At 43.6% G+C, this 20,732-nt stretch overlaps 1 protein-coding gene across 1 annotated transcript in view; it reads right to left on the minus strand.

The window, feature by feature from the left end:
- PEA15 (proliferation and apoptosis adaptor protein 15) overlaps positions 1-20,732 on the minus strand; it is a 66,092-nt gene that overhangs the window by 2,330 nt on the left and 43,030 nt on the right. Inside the window, exon 2 of the mRNA XM_075843866.1 lies at positions 3,185-3,362. Within this exon, the coding sequence (XP_075699981.1) occupies positions 3,185-3,356 (172 nt within the window). The 5' untranslated portion in view covers positions 3,357-3,362. The remainder of the gene's footprint in view (positions 1-3,184; positions 3,363-20,732) is intronic.

Below are 20,732 nucleotides of genomic sequence, written 5' to 3' on the forward strand. Positions count from 1 at the left end.
ACAGAAATAAAATTTCTCCTTGTGTTTTCAGAGAAGCTTAATTGTCCTATCGGGTTTGCAGACAAGAGCTTGATGGCCGGGTGACATAAGGTACAATGCCTCGGTTGTTTACAATAAGGATGGTTCCGGCTTTCACGGATTGTTCCGCAGGATAACAAAGGCCTAGTCCTTGCATTTACTTCTGGTGAATACACGACCCTGTCCGAGCACATCCCCCCCCCCCATCACTACCACCCCCCGTCACATCGAACTAATATTCTCCCTTGTAAATGCCCTGAGGTAGGTTTTCATGTTTCTTGCTTTCCGACAAACCCCACAGTAAGATCCTCCGTCCCCGTGATATATAATTGATACAGCTCGTATTCCGGGTGCCGACGTCTGGACAGACTTCTAGCGACGTGGCCCGGAGATCTGGAGCCATGAATGGGTTGGTCGTGAATAATGCATACCGTTCATACCTCGGCTCCACGTGTAGGAATTTTCGAGCGGGGCTGGAAAGATGAGAATGACTGAATTCTGTATACACTCCTTTTATTTCTGTTCTACAAATGTAGCAGAGCTGAGCCCGTCATTTCCAACCCTTCATAGTGATAGCTCGACGTGTTAAAGTGACTTTGACAAAACAGATCAGGGGCAAAATGTTGGCGGGAGCCCATCTTGTAGAAGTAATATAAGCGGAGACCAGTGGATTGAGATACCTCGTCAATATTAAGGTGGTGGGACCAACGGGTATTGAGAACGAGACCATCTGACTCCCACTTGAACCCAACTGGGATACAGTAGGTTGGACACCTATGGTTCTACGGAACCGGACTCTTATGTTGATCTACTCTTGATCAGTAGAACCACAGGGGTCCAAGTTTTTGGTCCGTAATACGGATTATTACTAAACGCCCACCATTGTCGATGGGTCGAGGTCAACACCGTCTCATGGCATCATAAGGGACGGGTACATGCCGTCTCCATCCTCAAGTCGCATTGGCTTCACGCTGCTGCGCTCCCTTCCTCTGTACTCACAGATCAAGACACAAATTGCTCGGAGTTACAAGGACCAAGCTCCACGTTGCCAGGGAACCAGGTTGGCAACGAGATCCCGAAGCTCAGGAAAGGTCACCCAGTTCCAACACTCCGATGTAGAGCGAAATGTCACTTTAATTATTGTGTGAAAATAACAATCTCCTGTGCAAACAAGACTGAAGATAAAAGGGAGGGTGCTGCCCTTTGCCATCACCGATCAAAACGAGAAGAACATTTTTGAAAATTTTTGGTGACCCGAAATGCGTGAACCAGCAATTATCTCCCATATCAATAATCTGTCATAGCCCGGGAGGTGGAACGTCTCGTTCCTCAAACTCAGTCCTGTGTACGCGGTGCCCAAATTGTCACTAGGGTGGATGGGCGTTTCGAAGTAGGACCGCCCTCCTTACTGACTTGGTCCTAAGATCTGCAATGCTGCGAGCACAGTATATAATGCTATATAGCACTGGTATCTGTTTAAGGAGGACGTGTGGGAACGGAGTGGTGAAGTAGGCACTGGTTTGGGGCAATGACCCTCCTTCCTCAGTGTGTGCAGAATTTGTGCTTAAATACTCTGTGCATGGGCCAACTCTTTGAATGACTGCACCTAGACCTCAAATGGTAGCCCATAGATATGCCCCTTTGCCAACTGCCAGTTCTTGTTAGATCCACAAGGCATGGAGGGGTATGGCAAAGATCAGGGCTAATTTTGTCATCAAAGACCTTTACATGGGGCAAATGTGTTCCATTGTTACACCCCCTACCCTTGACTCCGCCATGGCGTGTCTGGCCAGTATATACCTTAAAGATAACCTAAGCACTGGCCCAATAAGTCACTTATTGAGTAGTATGACTTTAAGATATATATGTATAGACTATGTATATATTTTTCTTGTCCCGGAGGTGGGGCTATATTTTTGAATTTTTAGATTTTGCCGAGAGGGGTCTTAATGAATGAATTACCCCCCCCCCCCCCGCAGACAATCTGATGATGATAAACTAGTGACGTTGCGGACACAGAGCCCCCGCCATGTGGACGCCACCATTGCGTTGCGGCGCGTTGTCACTGTATATAATCTATGGTGCGCTGGATACATACGTCGCTTGGTAAAATGTTCTCAGCCCGGAGCCTTTAAATAAATCTTGGTTTATGAGATGACAAGGGGTTAAACGTTTTCACAGTGTCAGGGGAGCAGCATCGCCGGCGGTGGTCGCGTCGAAGGCATCAGACAAGCATTGGCATAGCAACAGAAGACTCTGACACGGGCCTGACCAGCGCTGTGCGGAGAATTGATGTATGACCCCCCCTCCTACTGCGCTGCAGGACACGACCGCTCCTGTAATTATTCCTTCTCCTCCGATAATGTCCCCGATATAGAGAAAATAGCCACAGACCGAGCGTTCCTTTGCTATACCTATACTAAAGCTCAGGTATGCATGAAAAATGGCGCAAATGTGTCGGAGATATGGTGATTTATTATTGTATTCATCCATCAATCACAACAGGATTCGGTTTGGGGTTAATAGTAGGCGTGGCTAGTCATTCGCAATATGGCGGCCAACATATCATCTCATATCCAAATCGTTTTGTGAATCCCATTTATTAAAAAAAAATCTGGACATATTCAACGTAACTGAGATATCTATTTAAGAAGATGGTTCCCTTTGTTTCCTGCAGTTTTAAATGTTGTCCAGCAGGGGGAGCAGAAAGCACCAGGACTGATCAGATGATCAGGGGGCGATCATGTGATCAGGGGGCGATCACACGACACTAAAACCTCATCATTTGACAACCTCTTCATAGTATCTCGTATTCATTCGCCACTTGGAAGCATATGACATGAACATTTTTTTCTGTTTAAGAAAAACTCCTGTAGCTAACTGGAAACCATCAACAAGTAGCTGTTGGTTGACATCCAGGTGCTTGAAAGTTCATATTTCAATGATCATCTAGTATTTGTAATGAGCCGAGCCATCTAGGTATTCACAAAAAGTCATAATAAGTTCCAACAGCAGCTTGTTGATGGTTTCCAATTTACCTAGAACAACACACAGACACAGCCCTGCCCATATCTAGGACAAAGTGCAGAATAAGGAGAGAAGGAATATTAAGCCCTATTAATCTGCGAGTTATTGAACCATGATGCCCCCAGTGTTCAGTCCTTACCTTTTGCCAATTTATCGTGTTTTTCCAGGAAATTAAACCAGTCCTGGCAGGAGGCCATCTCCTCACTCTTCTCGCTAGGGATGTCCTCCTTGCAGGCTGATTTTAATTGGTCTAGATCCTCGTTGGTAATGTTTTCAGCAAGCACCTGCAACAAAGCGTCGTACTCCTCCATGGCAGCCTAGAAACAAGATGGAGGTATTAAAAAAAATGTGGCGTTATATTGGGATGGCCACAGACAGACTATTAGGTCATAATATACTATAATGTAATACCTCCCCCTATATACAAGAATATAACTACTATAATACTCCCCCTATATACAAGAATATAACTACTATAATACTGCCCCCTATATACAAGAATATAACTACTATAATACTGCCCCTATATACAAGAATATAACTACTATAATAATGCCCCTATATACAAGAATATAACTACTATAATACTGCTCCCTATATACAAGAATATAACTACTATAATACTGCTCCTATATACAAGAATATAACTACTATAATACTGCCCCCTATATACAAGAATATACCTACTATAATACTGCCCCCTATATACAAGAATATAACTACTATAATACTGCCCCTATACACAAGAATATAACTAATATAATACTGCCCCTATATACAAGAATATAACTACTATAATACTGCCCCTATATACAAGAATATAATTACTATAATACTGCTCCTATATACTAGAATATAACTACTATAATACTGCCTCCTATATACAAGAATATAACTACTATAATACTGCTCCTATATACTAGAATATAACTACTATAATACTGCCTCCTATATACAAGAATATAACTACTATAATACTGCCCCCTATATACAAGAATATAATTACTATAATACTGCTCCTATATACTAGAATATAACTACTATAATACTGCTCCTATATACAAGAATATAACTACTATAATACTGCCCCATATATACAAGAATATAACTACTATAATATTGCTCCTATATACAAGAATATAACAACTATAATACTGCCCTCTCTATACAAGAATATAACTACTATAATACTGCCCCTATATACAAGAATATAACTACTATAATACTGCCCCCTATATACAAGAATATAACTACTATAATACTGCTCCTATATACAAGAATATAACTACTATAACACTGCGCCCTATATACAAGAATATAACTACTATAATACTGCCCCCTATATACAAGAATATAACTACTATAATATTGCTCCTATATACAAGAATATAACAACTATAATACTGCCCCCTATATACAAGAATATAACTACTATAATACTGCTCCTATATACAAGAATATAACTACTATAACACTGCGCCCTATATACAAGAATATAACTACTATAATACTGCCCCCTATATACAAGAATATAACTACTATAATATTGCTCCTATATACAAGAATATAACAACTATAATACTGCCCCCTATATACAAGAATATAACTACTATAATACTGCTCCTATATACAAGAATATAACTACTATAACACTGCGCCCTATATACAAGAATATAACTACTATATTACTGCCCCCTATATACAAGAATAGAACTACTATAATACTGCCCCCTTATATACAAGAATATAACTACTATAATACTGCCCCCTATATACAAGAATATAACTACTATAATACTGCTCCTATATACAAGAATATAACTACTATAATACTGCCCCCTATATACAAGAATATAACTACTATAATACTGCCCCTATATACAAGACTATAACTACTATAATACTGCTCCTATATACAGGAATATAACTACTATAATACTGCTCCTATATACAAGAATATAACTACTATAATACTGCTCCTATATACAAGAATATAACTACTATAATACTGCCCCCTATATACAAGAATATAACTACTATAATACTGCCCCCTATATACAAGAATATACCTACTATAATACTGCCCCTATATATAAGAATATAACTACTATAATACTGCCCCCTATATACAAGAATATAACTACTATAATACTGCTCCTATATACAAGAATATAACTACTATAATACTGCCCCTATATACAAGAATATAACTACTATAATACTGCTCCCTATATACAAGAATATAACTACTATAATACTGCCCTCTATATACAAGAATATAACTACTATAATACTGCACCTATATACAAGAATATAACTACTATAATACTGCCTCCTATATACAAGAATAGAACTACTATAATACTGCCCCCTTATATACAAGAATATAACTACTATAATACTTGGATTAACGCTGCGGAGTGTCCGCAGCGTTAATCCGCAGCGGAGCGGTTTCTCCATTGACTTCCACTTCTATTTAGAAGTGTTCATTTAGACGATGCGTAAAATTCTGCTGCGGAGCATAGGCTGCGGTGCGGAATTTGGTGTCCGCAGCATGCTCTGTCTGTTGCGGAGCAGTGGCGGACTGGTTGCGGACTCATGGCGGAATTTCTCCATTGACTTCAATGGAGATTCTAAGTTCCGCAATGAAGTCCGCAGCTGTCATGCACATGTTATGTGTGCTGCGGATGCGTCTTGCTTTTTTGACATGACATTTCTTTATTCTGGCTGGACCTATGTATTTCTAGGTCTACAGCCAGACTGAGGAAGTCAATGGGGCTCCCGTAATTACGGGAGCGTTGCTAGGCGACGTCAGTAAATAGTCACTGTCCAGGGTGCTGAAAGAGTTAAGCGATCGGCAGTAACTGTTTCTGCACCCTGGACAGTGACTACCGATCCCAATATACAGCAACCTGTAAAAAAAATAGAAGTTCATACTTACCGAGAACTCCCTGCTTCTGTCTCCAGTCCGGCTTCCCAGGATGACGTTTCAGTCTAAGTGACGGCTGCAGCCAATCACAGGCTGCAGCAGTCACATGGACTGCCGCGTCATCCAGGGAGGTCGGGCTGGATGCCGAAAGAGGCACGCGTCACCAAGACAACGGCCGGTAAGTATGAAATTCGTTTACTTTCACTAGGGAAAGTGCTGTCCCTTCTCTCTATCCTGCACTGATAGAGAGAAGGGAAGCACTTTTCCCGCAGTCCGCAGCAGCTAGGCCGCATCAATTTACTCCACATTTTGGGCAGATCCGCCGCAGAATCTGCAACGCAGATTCTGTGCGGCATTGATGCGGACAGTTGCGGAGGAAATCCGCCACGTGTGGTCATGCCCTAATACTGCTCCTATATACAAGAATATAACTACTATAATACTGCTCCTATACACAAGAATATAACTACTATAATACTGCTCCTATATACAAGAATATAACTACTATAATACTGCTCCTATATACAAGAATATAACTACTATAATACTGCTCCTATATACAAGAATATAACAACTATAATACTGCTCCTATATACAAGAATATAACTACTATAATACTGCCCCTATATACAAGAATATAACTACTATAATACTGCTCCTATATACAGGAATATAACTACTATAATACTGCACCCTATATACAAGAATATAACTACTATACTACTACTCCTATATACAAGAATATAACTACTATAATACTGCCTCCTATATACAAGAATATAACTACTATAATACTGCCCCCTATATACAAGAATATAACTACTATAATACTGCTCCTATATACAAGAATATAACTACTATAATACTGCTCCTATATACAAGAATATAACTACTATAATACTGCTCCTATATACAGGAATATAACTACTATAATACTGCACCCTATATACAAGAATATAACTACTATAATACTGCTCCTATATACAAGAATATAACTACTATAATACTGCTCCTATATACAAGAATATAACTACTATAATACTGCCCCCTATATACAAGAATATAACTACTATAATACTACTCCTATATACAAGAATATAACTACTATAATACTGCCCCTATATACAAGAATATAACTACTATAATACTGCCCCTATATACAAGAATATAACTACTATAATACTGCCCCTATATACAAGAATATAACTACTATAATACTGCTCCTATATACAAGAATATAAATACTATAATACTGCCCCCTATATACAAGAATATAACTACTATAACACTGCCCCTATATACAAGAATATAACTACTATAATACTGCCCCCTATATACAAGAATATAACTACTATAATACTGCTCCTATATACACGAATATAACTACTATAATACTGCCCCCAATATACAAGAATATAACTACTATAATACTGCTCCTATATACAGGAATATAACTGCTATTATACTGCTCCTATATACAGGAATATAACTACTATAATACTGCTCCCATATACAAGAATATAACTACTATAATACTGCTCCTTATGTACAAGAATATAACTACTATAATACTGCTCCTATATACAAGAATATAACTACTATAATACTGCTCCTATACACAAGAATATAACTACTATAATACTGCTCCTATATACAAGAATATAACTACTATAATACTGCTCCTATATACAAGAATATAACTACTATAATACTGCTCCTATATACAAGAATATAAATACTATAATACTGCTCCTATATACAAGAATATAACTACTATAATACTGCCCCCTATATACAAGAATATAACTACTATAATACTGCTCCTATACACAAGAATATAACTACTATAATACTGCTCCTATATACAAGAATATAACTACTATAATACTGCTCCTATATACAAGAATATAACTACTATAATACTGCCCCTATATACAAGGATATAACTATTATAATACTGCCCCCTATATACAAGAATATAACTACTATAATACTGCCCCTATATACAAGAATATACCTACTATAATACTGCCTCCTATATACAAGAATATAATGACTATAATACTGCTCCTATATACAAGAATATAACTACTATAATACTGCTCCCCTATATACAAGAATATAACTACTATAATACTACCCCTATATACAAGAATATAATGACTATAATACTGCCCCCCAGTGGCCAGGTATATTTTTGTAATCTGACTAGATTATGATTACAGTTTCTTGCATTATATGTGAGGACAGTAACAGATTGGATGACGCTTGATAAATTGGCGTTTACATGGTGTCTTTAGGTTTTAGTGTGTCAGGCTGTCGCACTTTCTGGTGCTGTCACAGTCGAGGTGATGAAGTGTTAATGACACGACACCCGTCAGTGCTCCCGTTTCAGCACACCACCCCTTCTGCTGAGACGAGAATTCTCTGGATTCCTATGATATTATGTATGTATTGTCTATACACAGATATATTATATATTAGTAGTGAGGTCACTGAGGCGCTTTTTTTGATAATTCTCCCTCACCACATCCCCCATGTGTAGTTCTTGCTGCCTGCAGTCCAAATAAGGGTGAAACGTTTTTGTTTTTTTACAGGTAGACATCGAGAAATCTAGATGTTGCGAAACTTTAAAATGTTCCTGACCCTTCTCACTGTGTTGGTCATATCATTGTTTCACTACTTCTTTTGCCGCCCACAATATCTTGTCCTAAGTGCCAAGTTGGAAACAGGTTTTCTACAGATTGACATCTATAAACCTGAGCATTGTAAAAATGTAAAAATCAGTCTAACCAGGTTGTGCTTGCATAAATTTTGGAGTTCTTCAATTTGTAACTACAACAACCTATCCTACACTAATGAGTCCAAACAAGGGTGAAACAGGTTGTCTACAGGTCGATGTCTTTAATTCTGGCCAAGTGAAAATGTAAAAAGTTTTCTGACCCTGATCATTATGTTACTGAAGCAGATTTTGCGGCAGTTTCCCTCCTACCCTGACAACCTGTCTTACACTGATGAGTCCATACAAGGGGGAACAGGTTGTCTGCAGCTTGATATCTCCAAACTTGGCAATTGGGAAAATGTGAGAATATTCATAACCTTGTTGAGCTGAAATAGACTGTGTAGTTCCTTACTTTCAGATCACAACAACCTATCCTACACTAATGACTCCAAACAAGGGTGAAACAGGTTGTCTACAGGTCGATCTCTTTAATTCTGGCCAAGTGAAAATGTAAAAAGGTTTCTGACCCTTATCATTATGTTACTGAAGCAGATATTGCATACATTTCCTTCCTAACCATGACAACCTGTCTTACACTAATGAGTCTATAAAAGGCGGAAACAGGTTGTCTGCAGCTTGATATCTCCAAACTTGGCAATTGGGAAAATGAGAGACTATTCCTAACGTTGTTGTGCTGAAATAGACCATGAATTTTTTATTTGCACATCACAAGAACCTATCCTACACTAAGGAGTACAAATAAGGGTGAAACAGGTCTTTAAATCATGCCAAAGTGAAAATGGTAAAAAGTTTCTGACCCTTCTCATTGTATTGCTTAAGAGTTTCCTTCCTGGACACAGCAACCTGTCCTACACTAATGAGTCCAAAAAAAGAATTGAACAGGTTGTCTACAGTTTGAGGTCTACAAATCTGCTTTTTGCAAAAATTTACAAATCAACCTTCTGAAATAGTTTTTAAGCGCTACGCTTACGAACCATAATAACCTATCCTACACGGAGTTGAAACAAGGTGGTGCTTGCATACATTTTGGTGTTCTTCACTTTGTAACTAAAAAGCCTATCTTACACTAATGAGTCCAAACAAGCGTGAAACAGGTTGTCTTCTGGTCGAGGTCTTTAAATCTGGCCAAGTGAAAATGTAAAAAGGTTTCTAACTCTTGTTATTATGTTACTGAAGCTGATTTTGCATACATTTCCTTCCTAACCATGACAACCTGTCTTACACTAATGAGTCCATACAAGGGGGAACAGGTTGTCTGCAGCTTGATATCTCCAAACTTGGCTATTTGGAATATGTGAGAATATTCCTAACCTTGTTGTGCTGAAATAGACTGTGCAGTTCTTCACTTGCAGATCACAAGAACCTATCCCACACTAAGGTGTCCAAATAAGGGTGGAACAGGTTGGTCACAGTTTGCGGTCTAAAAATCTGCTTGTTGTAAAAGTTTACAAATTTACCAACCTGTCCTACACTAATGAGTCTAAACAAGGGTGAAACAGGTTTTCTGAAGGTTGATTTCTCCAAAACTGACTGTTTTGTAGTTCTTCATCGGTAGATCACAACAACCTATCCCAGTAAGTGTAACAGGTTGTTTACAGGTTGATGTCTACAAACCTAGGTGTTGCAAAAATGTCATAATATTTGTGACCCTTCTCATTTTCTTGCATGAATTCCTGTACAGACCACAGCAACCTGTCCTACACTAATGAGTCCAAACAAGGGTGAAACAGTATGTCACAGGATGCCATCTTCAAGCCGGATAGTGTCCAACTAAAAAAAAATCCCATTGTTGTGCTGTAATATTTTTACACCATGTATTTATAGGATCACAATGTTCTGTCCCGCACTGATGACTCCAAAAAGGGGGCAACAGGTTGGTCAGCCACAATGTAATGAAGAATAACACCCTGTGAAATTGAGATGGGGTCTTGATTGAGAGTTGAGGATGGGGGCACTTGGCAAGAGCTAGTATATAGGACATAAACAGAAAAAATGGGACATAAATATCATCAAAACCACAAAAAAGGCCATACTCACTAGGTAGGTGGGTGGGTGAAAACCCGTTCCCATCAGGACGCAGACGGGTCAAAGAATGCTGCAGAAGGAGTGTGCATTAAATAGTGATAGCCCCTCCCACTAGTCTTGAGGGGAGTGGCGAACTAAGTGCTCAAAGGTGTGCGATAAATGTGTGTCAGTGTAGTGCTAGGGTGTGAATGGATGGCAAAAAATAAATATGTATGTATGAAAGTGTCAGAACTGTGTAATAATGTAATAAAAATAAATAAATAAATGTGATGAATAGGGGTCAGTGCTGTGAATAGTACATGGGGTGTCAGCACTATGTGTAATACGTGGAGGGATAATGTGCTGGTCGTCAGGCATGGCGTAACTTGCCGAATAACAGCCTATTTGTAACGCCGCTAGTGTTAGCTAAAGCGGGCTGCTCTGCATTCCAAACCAAACGCCAGCACATCATGCCCTCCCAGCATATAAGACCCGGCTGCGTCCTGAAAAAAAGTGTAGTATACGTAGTAAGAAATATCCATGAAACATGGGGTATAGACTAGTGGGAGGGGCTATCACTATTTAATGCACACTCCTTCTGCAGCATTCTTTGACCCGTCTGCGTCCTGATGGGAACGGGTTTTCACCCACCCACCTACCTAGTGAGTATGGCCTTTTTTGTGGTTTTGAGTATATAGGACATAACTCCTTTATACGGGGGTGATATAAGTAGAAATATCCATAGGATTGTTCTGCATGCTCCCATTTTACTATTTTTGGAATTATTCTAAAAAAATTTCCCTAACATTGGCTCCATGTAAAGCCGGAGCTGCTTGATGTGAATGTGTTACCTTCCTGCTCACAGCTCGGGGAAAGCTAATTAACAGTTATTAACTACATCTTTACACTTGATTGCTGGGAAGACGGAGGAGGGAGTGGCAGATCTGAGGGGCGCGAAGACAAATTGTAAAAATTGGAGCAGGCGACGTCCGGGAAGGTGTGTGTGGCAGGTGAGACCCACCGTCTTCTATAAGGACCACGACTGGTGCTGATATAACGTGATTACATGTCCTGTTCTATTTCCGGGAGCGGTTATTTTAATGACTGTGTATTAATTAGCGCGCACATCTCTGTCGCCGTGTCAGCCACTGAAATTAATTGGCTAATGAGCAGAGCAGCAGGTTAATATGTGCTTTGGTCGGTAAAATTGGAATAATGTAGCCTTTATAGAAACAAAAAATATTTTTTAAAGGAACACTCCAGGAATAATTGTGTTATGTCTAGTGCAGGGCCTAAGTGGGAGGAGCATGACAAGAATTGTTGTTTTAGTGGTTTCTTGGGCAAAGAGGGAAAATAAGGTGTCGAGACGTCCCTCTTCTACGTGCTCAGTTCAGACTGGTTCCTGGGGTGAGGGTGCGCTCAGACACGTGTCAAAATAATGTTGCTTCCCCTTTAATTAACATGGTTAGCGCCACCAGGAATCTACTGGATGATCCCAATCCTATTCTATTACAGAACATGTAGCGGGCAGAGGCAGACATAATGTCTGTGAGATTAATACACGGGGCAAACGCAAGGCGACATTGAACTCTGCAAACCGCCGTATATTCTGTGCCGGAGCCCTGACGTTTATCACTAGTGACACAGACGAGAGCAGCCGCAGCGCACAAACCCTGCGACAAACCCGTATCCACCTTATGTGCCGGAGCCGGTGTGCGCAGCACGAGGGCCAACACGTCCTAAGGCTGGATTCACACGAGGTCATTACATCCGTATTTGACGGATGTATTTCGGCCGCAAGTCCTGGACCGAACACACTGCAGGGAGCCGGGCTCCTAGCATCATAGTGATGTACGATGCTAGGAGTCCCTGCCTCGCTGCAGGACAACTGTCCCGTACTGTAATCATGTTTTCAGTACGGGACAGTAGTTCCACGGAGAGGCAGGGACTCCTAGCGTCGTACATAACTATGATGCTAGGAGCCCGGCTCCCTGCAGTGTGTTCGGTCCGGGACTTGCGGCCGAAATACGTTCCGTCCTTTACGGACCGAACATGCTCGTGTGAACCCAGCCTCAGCCAGAACTGTCCACCATGGGATTTCTTTCTTGCTCAGCCTTATTTGTGTTGAGGGCACTGACTATGTCCTTGAAGTATAAGTCAATGTTTCTTTAAGACATTGGTGACAGATTACATGGTTACTCATTGGCATCCCACAAACTATTATCAATCAGGATTGGCATCTCCTGCATCTCATCAATAGTATTTTCAGGTATTCAGCAAAATTGATAGAGGATGTGATAGGATTAGATGAATATATTCTCATGGATTATACAAATATGTATAATTTACGGGATTATTTACCTCCAGCAGGTTCACTGTCATCCTGAGACACAGCAGATACAGAAGGTGACAGCGACAATGTCCAGATCATATCCTGTCATTTATATCATCCAAACATTCCCATCATCTCCAATCATATACAATATTGTGTAGACACCAGTGTGATATATATTCATGTTCCCCCGACATCCAGCCGAAACACATCACACTGCACAGTACCACTTCCACTGTCCTGTATTGTATACTGGGTGTAATTCTCAGTATCTGTATTATTCTGTATATATATACACTGCACAGTACCACTTCTCATGTCCTGTATACTGGGTGTAATTCTCAGTATCTGTATTATTCTGTATATATACACTGCACAGTACCACTTCTCATGTCCTGTATACTGGGTGTAATTCTCAGTATCTGTATTATTCTGTATATATGGACACTGCACAGTACCACTCCTCCTGTCCTGTATACTGGGTGTAATTCTCAGTATCTGTATTATTCTGTATATATACACTGCACAGTACCACTTCTCCTGTCCTGTATACTGGGTGTAATTCTCAGTATCTGTATTATTCTGTATATATACACTGCACAGTACCACTTCCACTGTCCTGTATTGTATACTGGGTGTAATTCTCAGTATCTGTATTATTCTGTATATATGGACACTGCACAGTACCACTTCTCCTGTCCTGTATACTGGGTGTAATTCTCAGTATCTGTATTATTCTGTATATATATACACTGCACAGTACCACTTCTCATCTTTTTAATAAATGTTAACAAACACACACATACCATAAATCCGCACATACAATACACGGGTCATAAACCAACACAAAACGAACAAGTTATAAACACATTATGAATCTCGGCCGTCTCCTCTCTGGTCCAGATCACATTCCTACCAGCACTCAGTCTTCTGTATTATAACTCACATCATCCACACATCACTCACATCATCCACACATCACTCATCATCCACACGTCACTCACATCAGTATAAATACAAATACACAAAACTCATAGTCACAACATCAATCCAGACGCCTCAAAAGAACAAAATCAGTAACAGTCTAAAAAATAAAATAAATAAAATTGTTAAACCACAATAAAACCAAAAACTGACCCTAACCGGTCCATGTGCCCATCAAAATATATTAACCAAGGAAAAATGAGAAATTCCTACATGAGAAAACACAACATGAGCCTAATCGTCAAATAACCCCCCCTTTTTTTTTTATTTTTTTTTTTTTTTTTTTTTACATTTTTACATTTTTTTTTTTTTTTTATTTTTTATTTTTTTTTTCCCTCCACCCTTTTTCTTAACCACAAATCCGCAATATGAATACCAATTAGTAACCAATATATACAATATATACAAAACAATACTGAACATACATATATATATATAATATCTACATTATACCCAATTCAAGACCAATGTCCAGTCCAAAGTCCGTACCTTTAAGCTCCGACCGACACCATCGTCCATCCTTCAATGTCTCTTTGATCGGGCCCGGCTTTTTCTTATTATTTGTACCCCCCCTCCCCCCCTTTCCCCCCTCCCCACCTAACACCTAACCCCCTCACATCTATACAAAAATACTACACTCTACAAGATATAGTAAGTAAAGACTCAGCCTGTACAATGGCATACATTACCTGACATAACACATAACACATCCTTAACAAATCCTACCCACAAGGCCCTGGTTCGGTACCTGCAAGCCCTATATCCATCATCAACTATACAGAAAACAAAAAGCTACAGTGACAGCATTAGCCCCCCACCAGGAATAGAGACGACTAGACTAGGGCACGCTGAAGGAGAAACCCCTCCAAAGCATGGAGGCCCTACTCGTGCCCAGTCTCTCGAACTCCAAAGAACGAACCTTCCCCAGGTCACCGAGAATGTTCCTCACCACCTCTTCCTCCGGGAGGGTTTTTTGTCTGGTTGATACAAAACACAGTGCGTTCCACGTGCCGTACCTGACCGCTAAGCTGACTAAGAATAAAGTGCCCCGATCTCGACCACCCAGGTGTCTGAATGTTCCATAGGCCCATTCCGCATAGGAGAGACCGGTCAGACCAGGCCAACCAATGGAGGCACCCACCCTGCTGTAGACCCCTGTATTGAGGGGACAATGAAGCAGGAAGTGCTCCATGCTTTCCAGCACGCCGCCACACTCCTCCCGGGGACAACCCCTTTCCTCAGGGTTCCTGTGTTTCAAGTTGTCCCTCACATACAGTTTCCCATGGAAGCAACGCCAAGCCAAGTCCCAAAACTTTAAAGGGATCCTACTAGAATTTAAAACCCTCAAACCAACCTCCAGATCCCGACTTGGGCAGTCCCTGAGCGCCAGGGGCTTCTGGAAATGGGTCAACAGAACTCTGTTGTCAAGGAGCCTCCTTGACAGAGTCCTGATCTCCCACATCCCCAGACCCCACCGGCGAATTGTTTTCAGAACCACGGTAGCGTAAGCCGGAAGATGCCCATGCGGCGTGCGAAGGTCCTTCACTTGCCCTCCTGTCTCCCATTCCTGGAAGAAAGGCCGAAACCACCCCCTGCAGGAGACTACCCACGGAGGAGCCCTCTCTTGCCAGAGGTTTGACATGTTGATCTTTACAAAGGTATTAACCAGGAATACCACAGGGTTGACCATACACAACCCCCCTAGTCTCCTCGTACGGTATGTCACCTCCCTCTTGACTAGGTTCAGCTTATTCCCCCATAACATCTGGAAGAACAAGCTGTAGACCCGAGTCCAGAGAGGTTCTGGCAAGATGCAGACACTGCCCAAATAGATTAACAAAGGGAGCAGGAAAGTTTTGATCAAGTTGACCCTTTCCCTGAGGGTCAAAGACCAACCCTTCCACTGGTCGACCTTCTGAGCGGCGATCTTTAGCCTGCTGTCCCAATTTTGTTTGGGGTAATCCCCCTGGCCAAATTCGATGCCGAGAATTTTTACAAACTCCTGAGGCCCTGGAAGAGTGTCCGAGAGATCAAAGGTAGGATCTCCCCCTCCCAGCCAGAGACTCTTACACTTATCCTGGTTGATCATGGACCCGGATGCCTCCGAGTAGCGGTCAACTTCAGACATCACCCACTCTGCCTCCCCTCTCGAGGACACAAAGACGGTGACGTCATCCGCATACGCCACCACTCTCAGAGTGGCTTCCGAGGCTGCCAAGTCCATGCTGACTCCCACCAACGGTCCACGATCTACCCTCCTAAGGAAGGGGTCAATCGCGAACACGTATAAAAGCGGGCTCAGCGGGCAACCCTGGCGAACCCCAGACCCAACCTCAAAAGAGCGGCCAATCCAACCGTTCACAAGCGGAAAACTCTCTGCCCCTGCATACAAGATCTTAAGCCAATCAACAAACCCCCCCGGCAGACCATACCTCAGAAGGACCGACCAGAGATACTCGTGATCAACCCGATCAAACGCTTTTGCCTGATCCAAGGACAGCAAGTACCCCTTCCAACGGCCCGCCCTACTCTGCTCCACTGCCTCTCGGACACCGAGTACAGCGCTAAACGCGCTGCGGCCTGGAACAGAGCAATGCTGAGCCCCCGAAAGGAGCCGGGGTGCAAATTTCACCAGCTGATTAAACAGCACCTTTGCCAGAACCTTTCTGTCCACATTGAGTAGCGCTATGGGACGCCAATTCTCAATGTGCGATGGGTCTTTACCCTTTGACAGGATGATCAGGGCCGACCTCCTCATTGACTTCGGCAAAGTGCCCGAGGAAAGACACTCATTCAACACCTCAGTCAACAGGGGAACTAAAATGTCCTTAAAGGTCTTGTAAAATTCAGACGTTAAGCCATCTGGACCCGGCGACTTCTTGAGGGCAAGCCCTTCAATCGCCAGTCTCACTTCCTCTTCCCTGATCGCCTCTGCCAAGACACCAAGAGAGGGGTCTACTCCTGGTTCGGGGACAGTTTCAGCCAGGAAAGCCGACATCGCATCCCGATCAAGATCCATCTTTCCCAAGAGGTGCGAGTAAAAGGATCTGACGACCTCCAAGATCCCTGATCTGGACCTTTTCAGGGATCCTGTACTGTCCATCAGTCCTGAAACCACTTTACTATTTACTGACATCTTGCAGTTCTTGTAGGGGTCGGGCGAGCGGTACTTCCCAAAATCCCTCTCAAAAACTAAAGATGCGTGTCTATCATACTGGCAACTCTTAAGCAAAGATTTCACTCTGGAAATGTCCTCGCGGTCACCTCCAGTCGAGACAAGATGCTCGAGTTTCCTCCTCAGGCCCTGATACAGGCGATACCTGTCCAGGCTCCTGAGGCTCGAGAGCTGGCGGAAGAAACTCGCCACCCTTTTTTTGAACATCTCCCACCACTCCGACTTACTGCTACAAAGATCCAGTAACGGTACCTGGCTCTGAAAGAAATCCTCAAAGGACCGTCTTATCTCCGCTTCTTCCAAGAGAGACGAATTGAGCCTCCAAAAGCCTCTTCCCATCCGGGGGGTCTCTGCAACATTCAGAGAAAATAAAATTAAACAGTGGTCGGAGAACTCCACCTCAACGACGGACACTGCCGAAGAGATGGCATCCTCCTTTAAATAAAACCTATCTATTCTAGACCTACAACTACCTCGATAAAAGGTGAATCCCGCGTGGCCTGGGGTGTGCCGGATGTGGACATCCACCAGGCGAGCCTCACTAGCTATCCTATTTAGGGCCACACAGTCATAAGTCAGCCTGTCTCTGGAACCTCCCCTATCTTGGGACCTCGTGGCAGCATTGAAGTCCCCTCCAAAGACCACCTGCCGACTCGTAAAAAGATAGGGCTTGATCCTCATAAAGAGACTTTTCCGGTCCCAGCTGGTTTGGGGACCATAGATGTTAATGAGCCTGAGCTCCTGTCCCTTCATGAGGACATCCAAGATCAGGCACCTCCCCATTTCTAATTCAATAACCCGTCTGCATTCTACCGATGCGGTGAAAAGAACCGCCACCCCGCTACCCGGCTCGGCCGCAAGAGACCAATAAGATGGTCCACGCCTCCACTCCTTTTTCGCTTTATGTATGGCTGCCAAGTCTGTCAGCCTGGTCTCTTGCAAAAATAAAATGTCGGCCTCAATTCGGCCGAGAAAATCAAAGGCCGCAAATCTAGCCTTGTCAGATTTAATGCTGGCGACATTAATAGATGCCAGCGTCAACGGGGTGGGTGCCGCCATCCTGGGTGATTGAATTAGATGACCTTTTTCCCCTTCCCCTTGCCCTTCCCCTGGTTTTTATCACTGTCTGATGAAGAGCCGAGGGCCCTTTTGAGGGATGCTGATGTGTCCATATCCCTCCCTTCCTCCACCTCCTCACCAGCACCACTATCAACCTCACCTCCAGGCTCCGAGACAGCGCTTCTCCCTGAGGGTTCCGCATGCCCTGAGGCAAGAAGCTGGACGCCCCCCACAGACCCCCTCGTCACCTTCGCCACATCCTCGCCCCCACACTCCTCATCTGAAGAGGAGATGTCCTTGAGGGTTTGAAAGCGGTTTGAGAGAACAACAAGAGGTGAGTCGGTTGGGCTTTCCTTAGGCACCTGGACCAGGGGAGGAGAAGATTTCTTATCTCCCTTTTTTTTCTTTTTAGCACCCTGCTTGCGCTTTTCATCTAGCCACCGTCTACTGTCCTCATCCATACTTTCATATAGCGAGGAACATGAAGAAGCGGCTTCCTCCTCCCTCTCCAACCTCCTGACCTCTTCATTCAAGTCCTGTTCCCCCAGGGCCTCAGTAGCAATGACACTTGCCCCCGGAGCAGGGCCAAGGGTTACCCCAGTTGCCTGGGGCTCCCCGAGCTCCCTACTCCTTCGACGGTTCTCCAATCGCCTTAACTTGGAGGGTGACTTGCCTTTCTTCCCTGGCCCCTCAGCCCCTTCACCTCCACCAGTGCCAACCACGGCAGGAGCAACCTCTCGGCTTTCTCCCGCTGGGCCCGCCATGGCGTTGGCAAAGGAACGAGGGCAGCGACTGAATGGGTGACCTAGATCCCCACACAGGTGACACCGAATATCCCCACAGGATGTGGCAAGATGACCTATCCCCCCGCACAACGCACACTTCTGCACTCTGCAGTGGGCACTGAAGTGCGTGGGGTCACCACACCTGTGGCAGAGCTTCGGCTGCCCCTGGTAAAAGGCCAGGATTCGGTCCCTTCCTAAAAAGGCTGAGGAAGGGATGTGGGTGACAGAACTTCCTGAACGCTTTAATTTAACCATAAAGGTCCAGGCCCCTGACCAGATGCCAAATTCATCCCTGTTTTTTTTGGGGACCTCCGTTACCTCCCCGTACCTGCTGAGCCAGGTCATAATGTCCATACAAGAAAGACACTCATTGCAAGTTAGGACGGTCACCTTCTTGATTTCGCTCTGACGAGACAACGCTTGTACAGCGAAGTCTCGCCAGCCGGGCTCATTCTTCACCAGCTCATAATTTGACCAAAAGAGCTCCAGGCCCTCCGGCCGAACAAAGCTGATGTCAAATACTGGGGTGCCATAGGGATGTATCAGGGCAAAGATGTCGATCGCCCTGAAATTCATCTTCAAGAGAAGCTCAACTATTTTTGCCCTAGGTGGGCACGTATCATTGCCTCTCCAGCGAAGACGAACAACATTCCTACGAGCCCCCCCAGGCCCGGCTGTCGGAAGGGTCCACACAGTTTCCCCTTCCCTTTCTTCTCGGAAAGCAGTCAGGCCATGCCTGTCTATCCAGAAGGACAGATCAACCGCTCGGCCCTCTACCATTATTGTTCTCTCACCCTTTTTAAGGGCCTCCAGGAGGCGCCGCTGTAAAATACCGTCCCCAGAGCCTGAAGATGAGGAGGAGGCCCCAGCAGTGACACTGGCATAACTGCGAGTAGTCACCCCTGGGGGGGCAGATGGACCGGCCTCACTAGACCTCATACCCCTGGCAGTAACATTCCCAGCACTCACCCCGGCCCCAGACACAGGAGAGGGACCATTATCAATATCACTCGTACCTGCACCATTCATACCCTCACCATTATCAATATCACTTGTACCTGCACCATTCATACCCTCACCATTATTAACAGCACTTGTACCGGCACCATTCATACCCTCACCCTCTGGACCAGCAGTAAAAAGTGTTTCTGGGCCGGATGTTATCGCCTCGGTGTCATCAGGTTTCCCCTCCACCTCATTAGCGTGACATTTCTTTACTTGAGACAATCCTTCCTTCTTAGAGCCAGCAATGCCCAGACTCGCCCTCACCCCTGGCAAAGCTGGCTCCCGGGCTGGGGATTCATGTGACGCAGCCACCAAAGGAATACTAGTGACTGCGCCACCGGACCCAATGACCGCAAGCTTGGGGGGACATTCAACCGTGCCGTCAGTCCCAGCAGCCCCTTCATGCTGCCGCCGCTCAGTAGCACCAACGGGTTCCAGGGACACTGGAATATTCGCTGCCAGCTCTGGTGTCGAGCCGCCCCCCATTACTGAGGAGGAAACCTGAGCACCAGAGCTTTGTTCTGCACCCAACACTGGGCCACCAACATTATCTGGCGCTATTGACGCCTTAAAAACGCCACCAAAAACGCCACCGCTACTACGACAAGCAGGGACATCAGCCTCCATTATCACGCCATCATTAATCTCCCCGCTTTCCTGCACCGGACCCA

The sequence above is a fragment of the Rhinoderma darwinii genome, chromosome 12 (assembly GCF_050947455.1).
Source record: "Rhinoderma darwinii isolate aRhiDar2 chromosome 12, aRhiDar2.hap1, whole genome shotgun sequence".
NCBI lineage: Eukaryota > Metazoa > Chordata > Amphibia > Anura > Rhinodermatidae > Rhinoderma > Rhinoderma darwinii.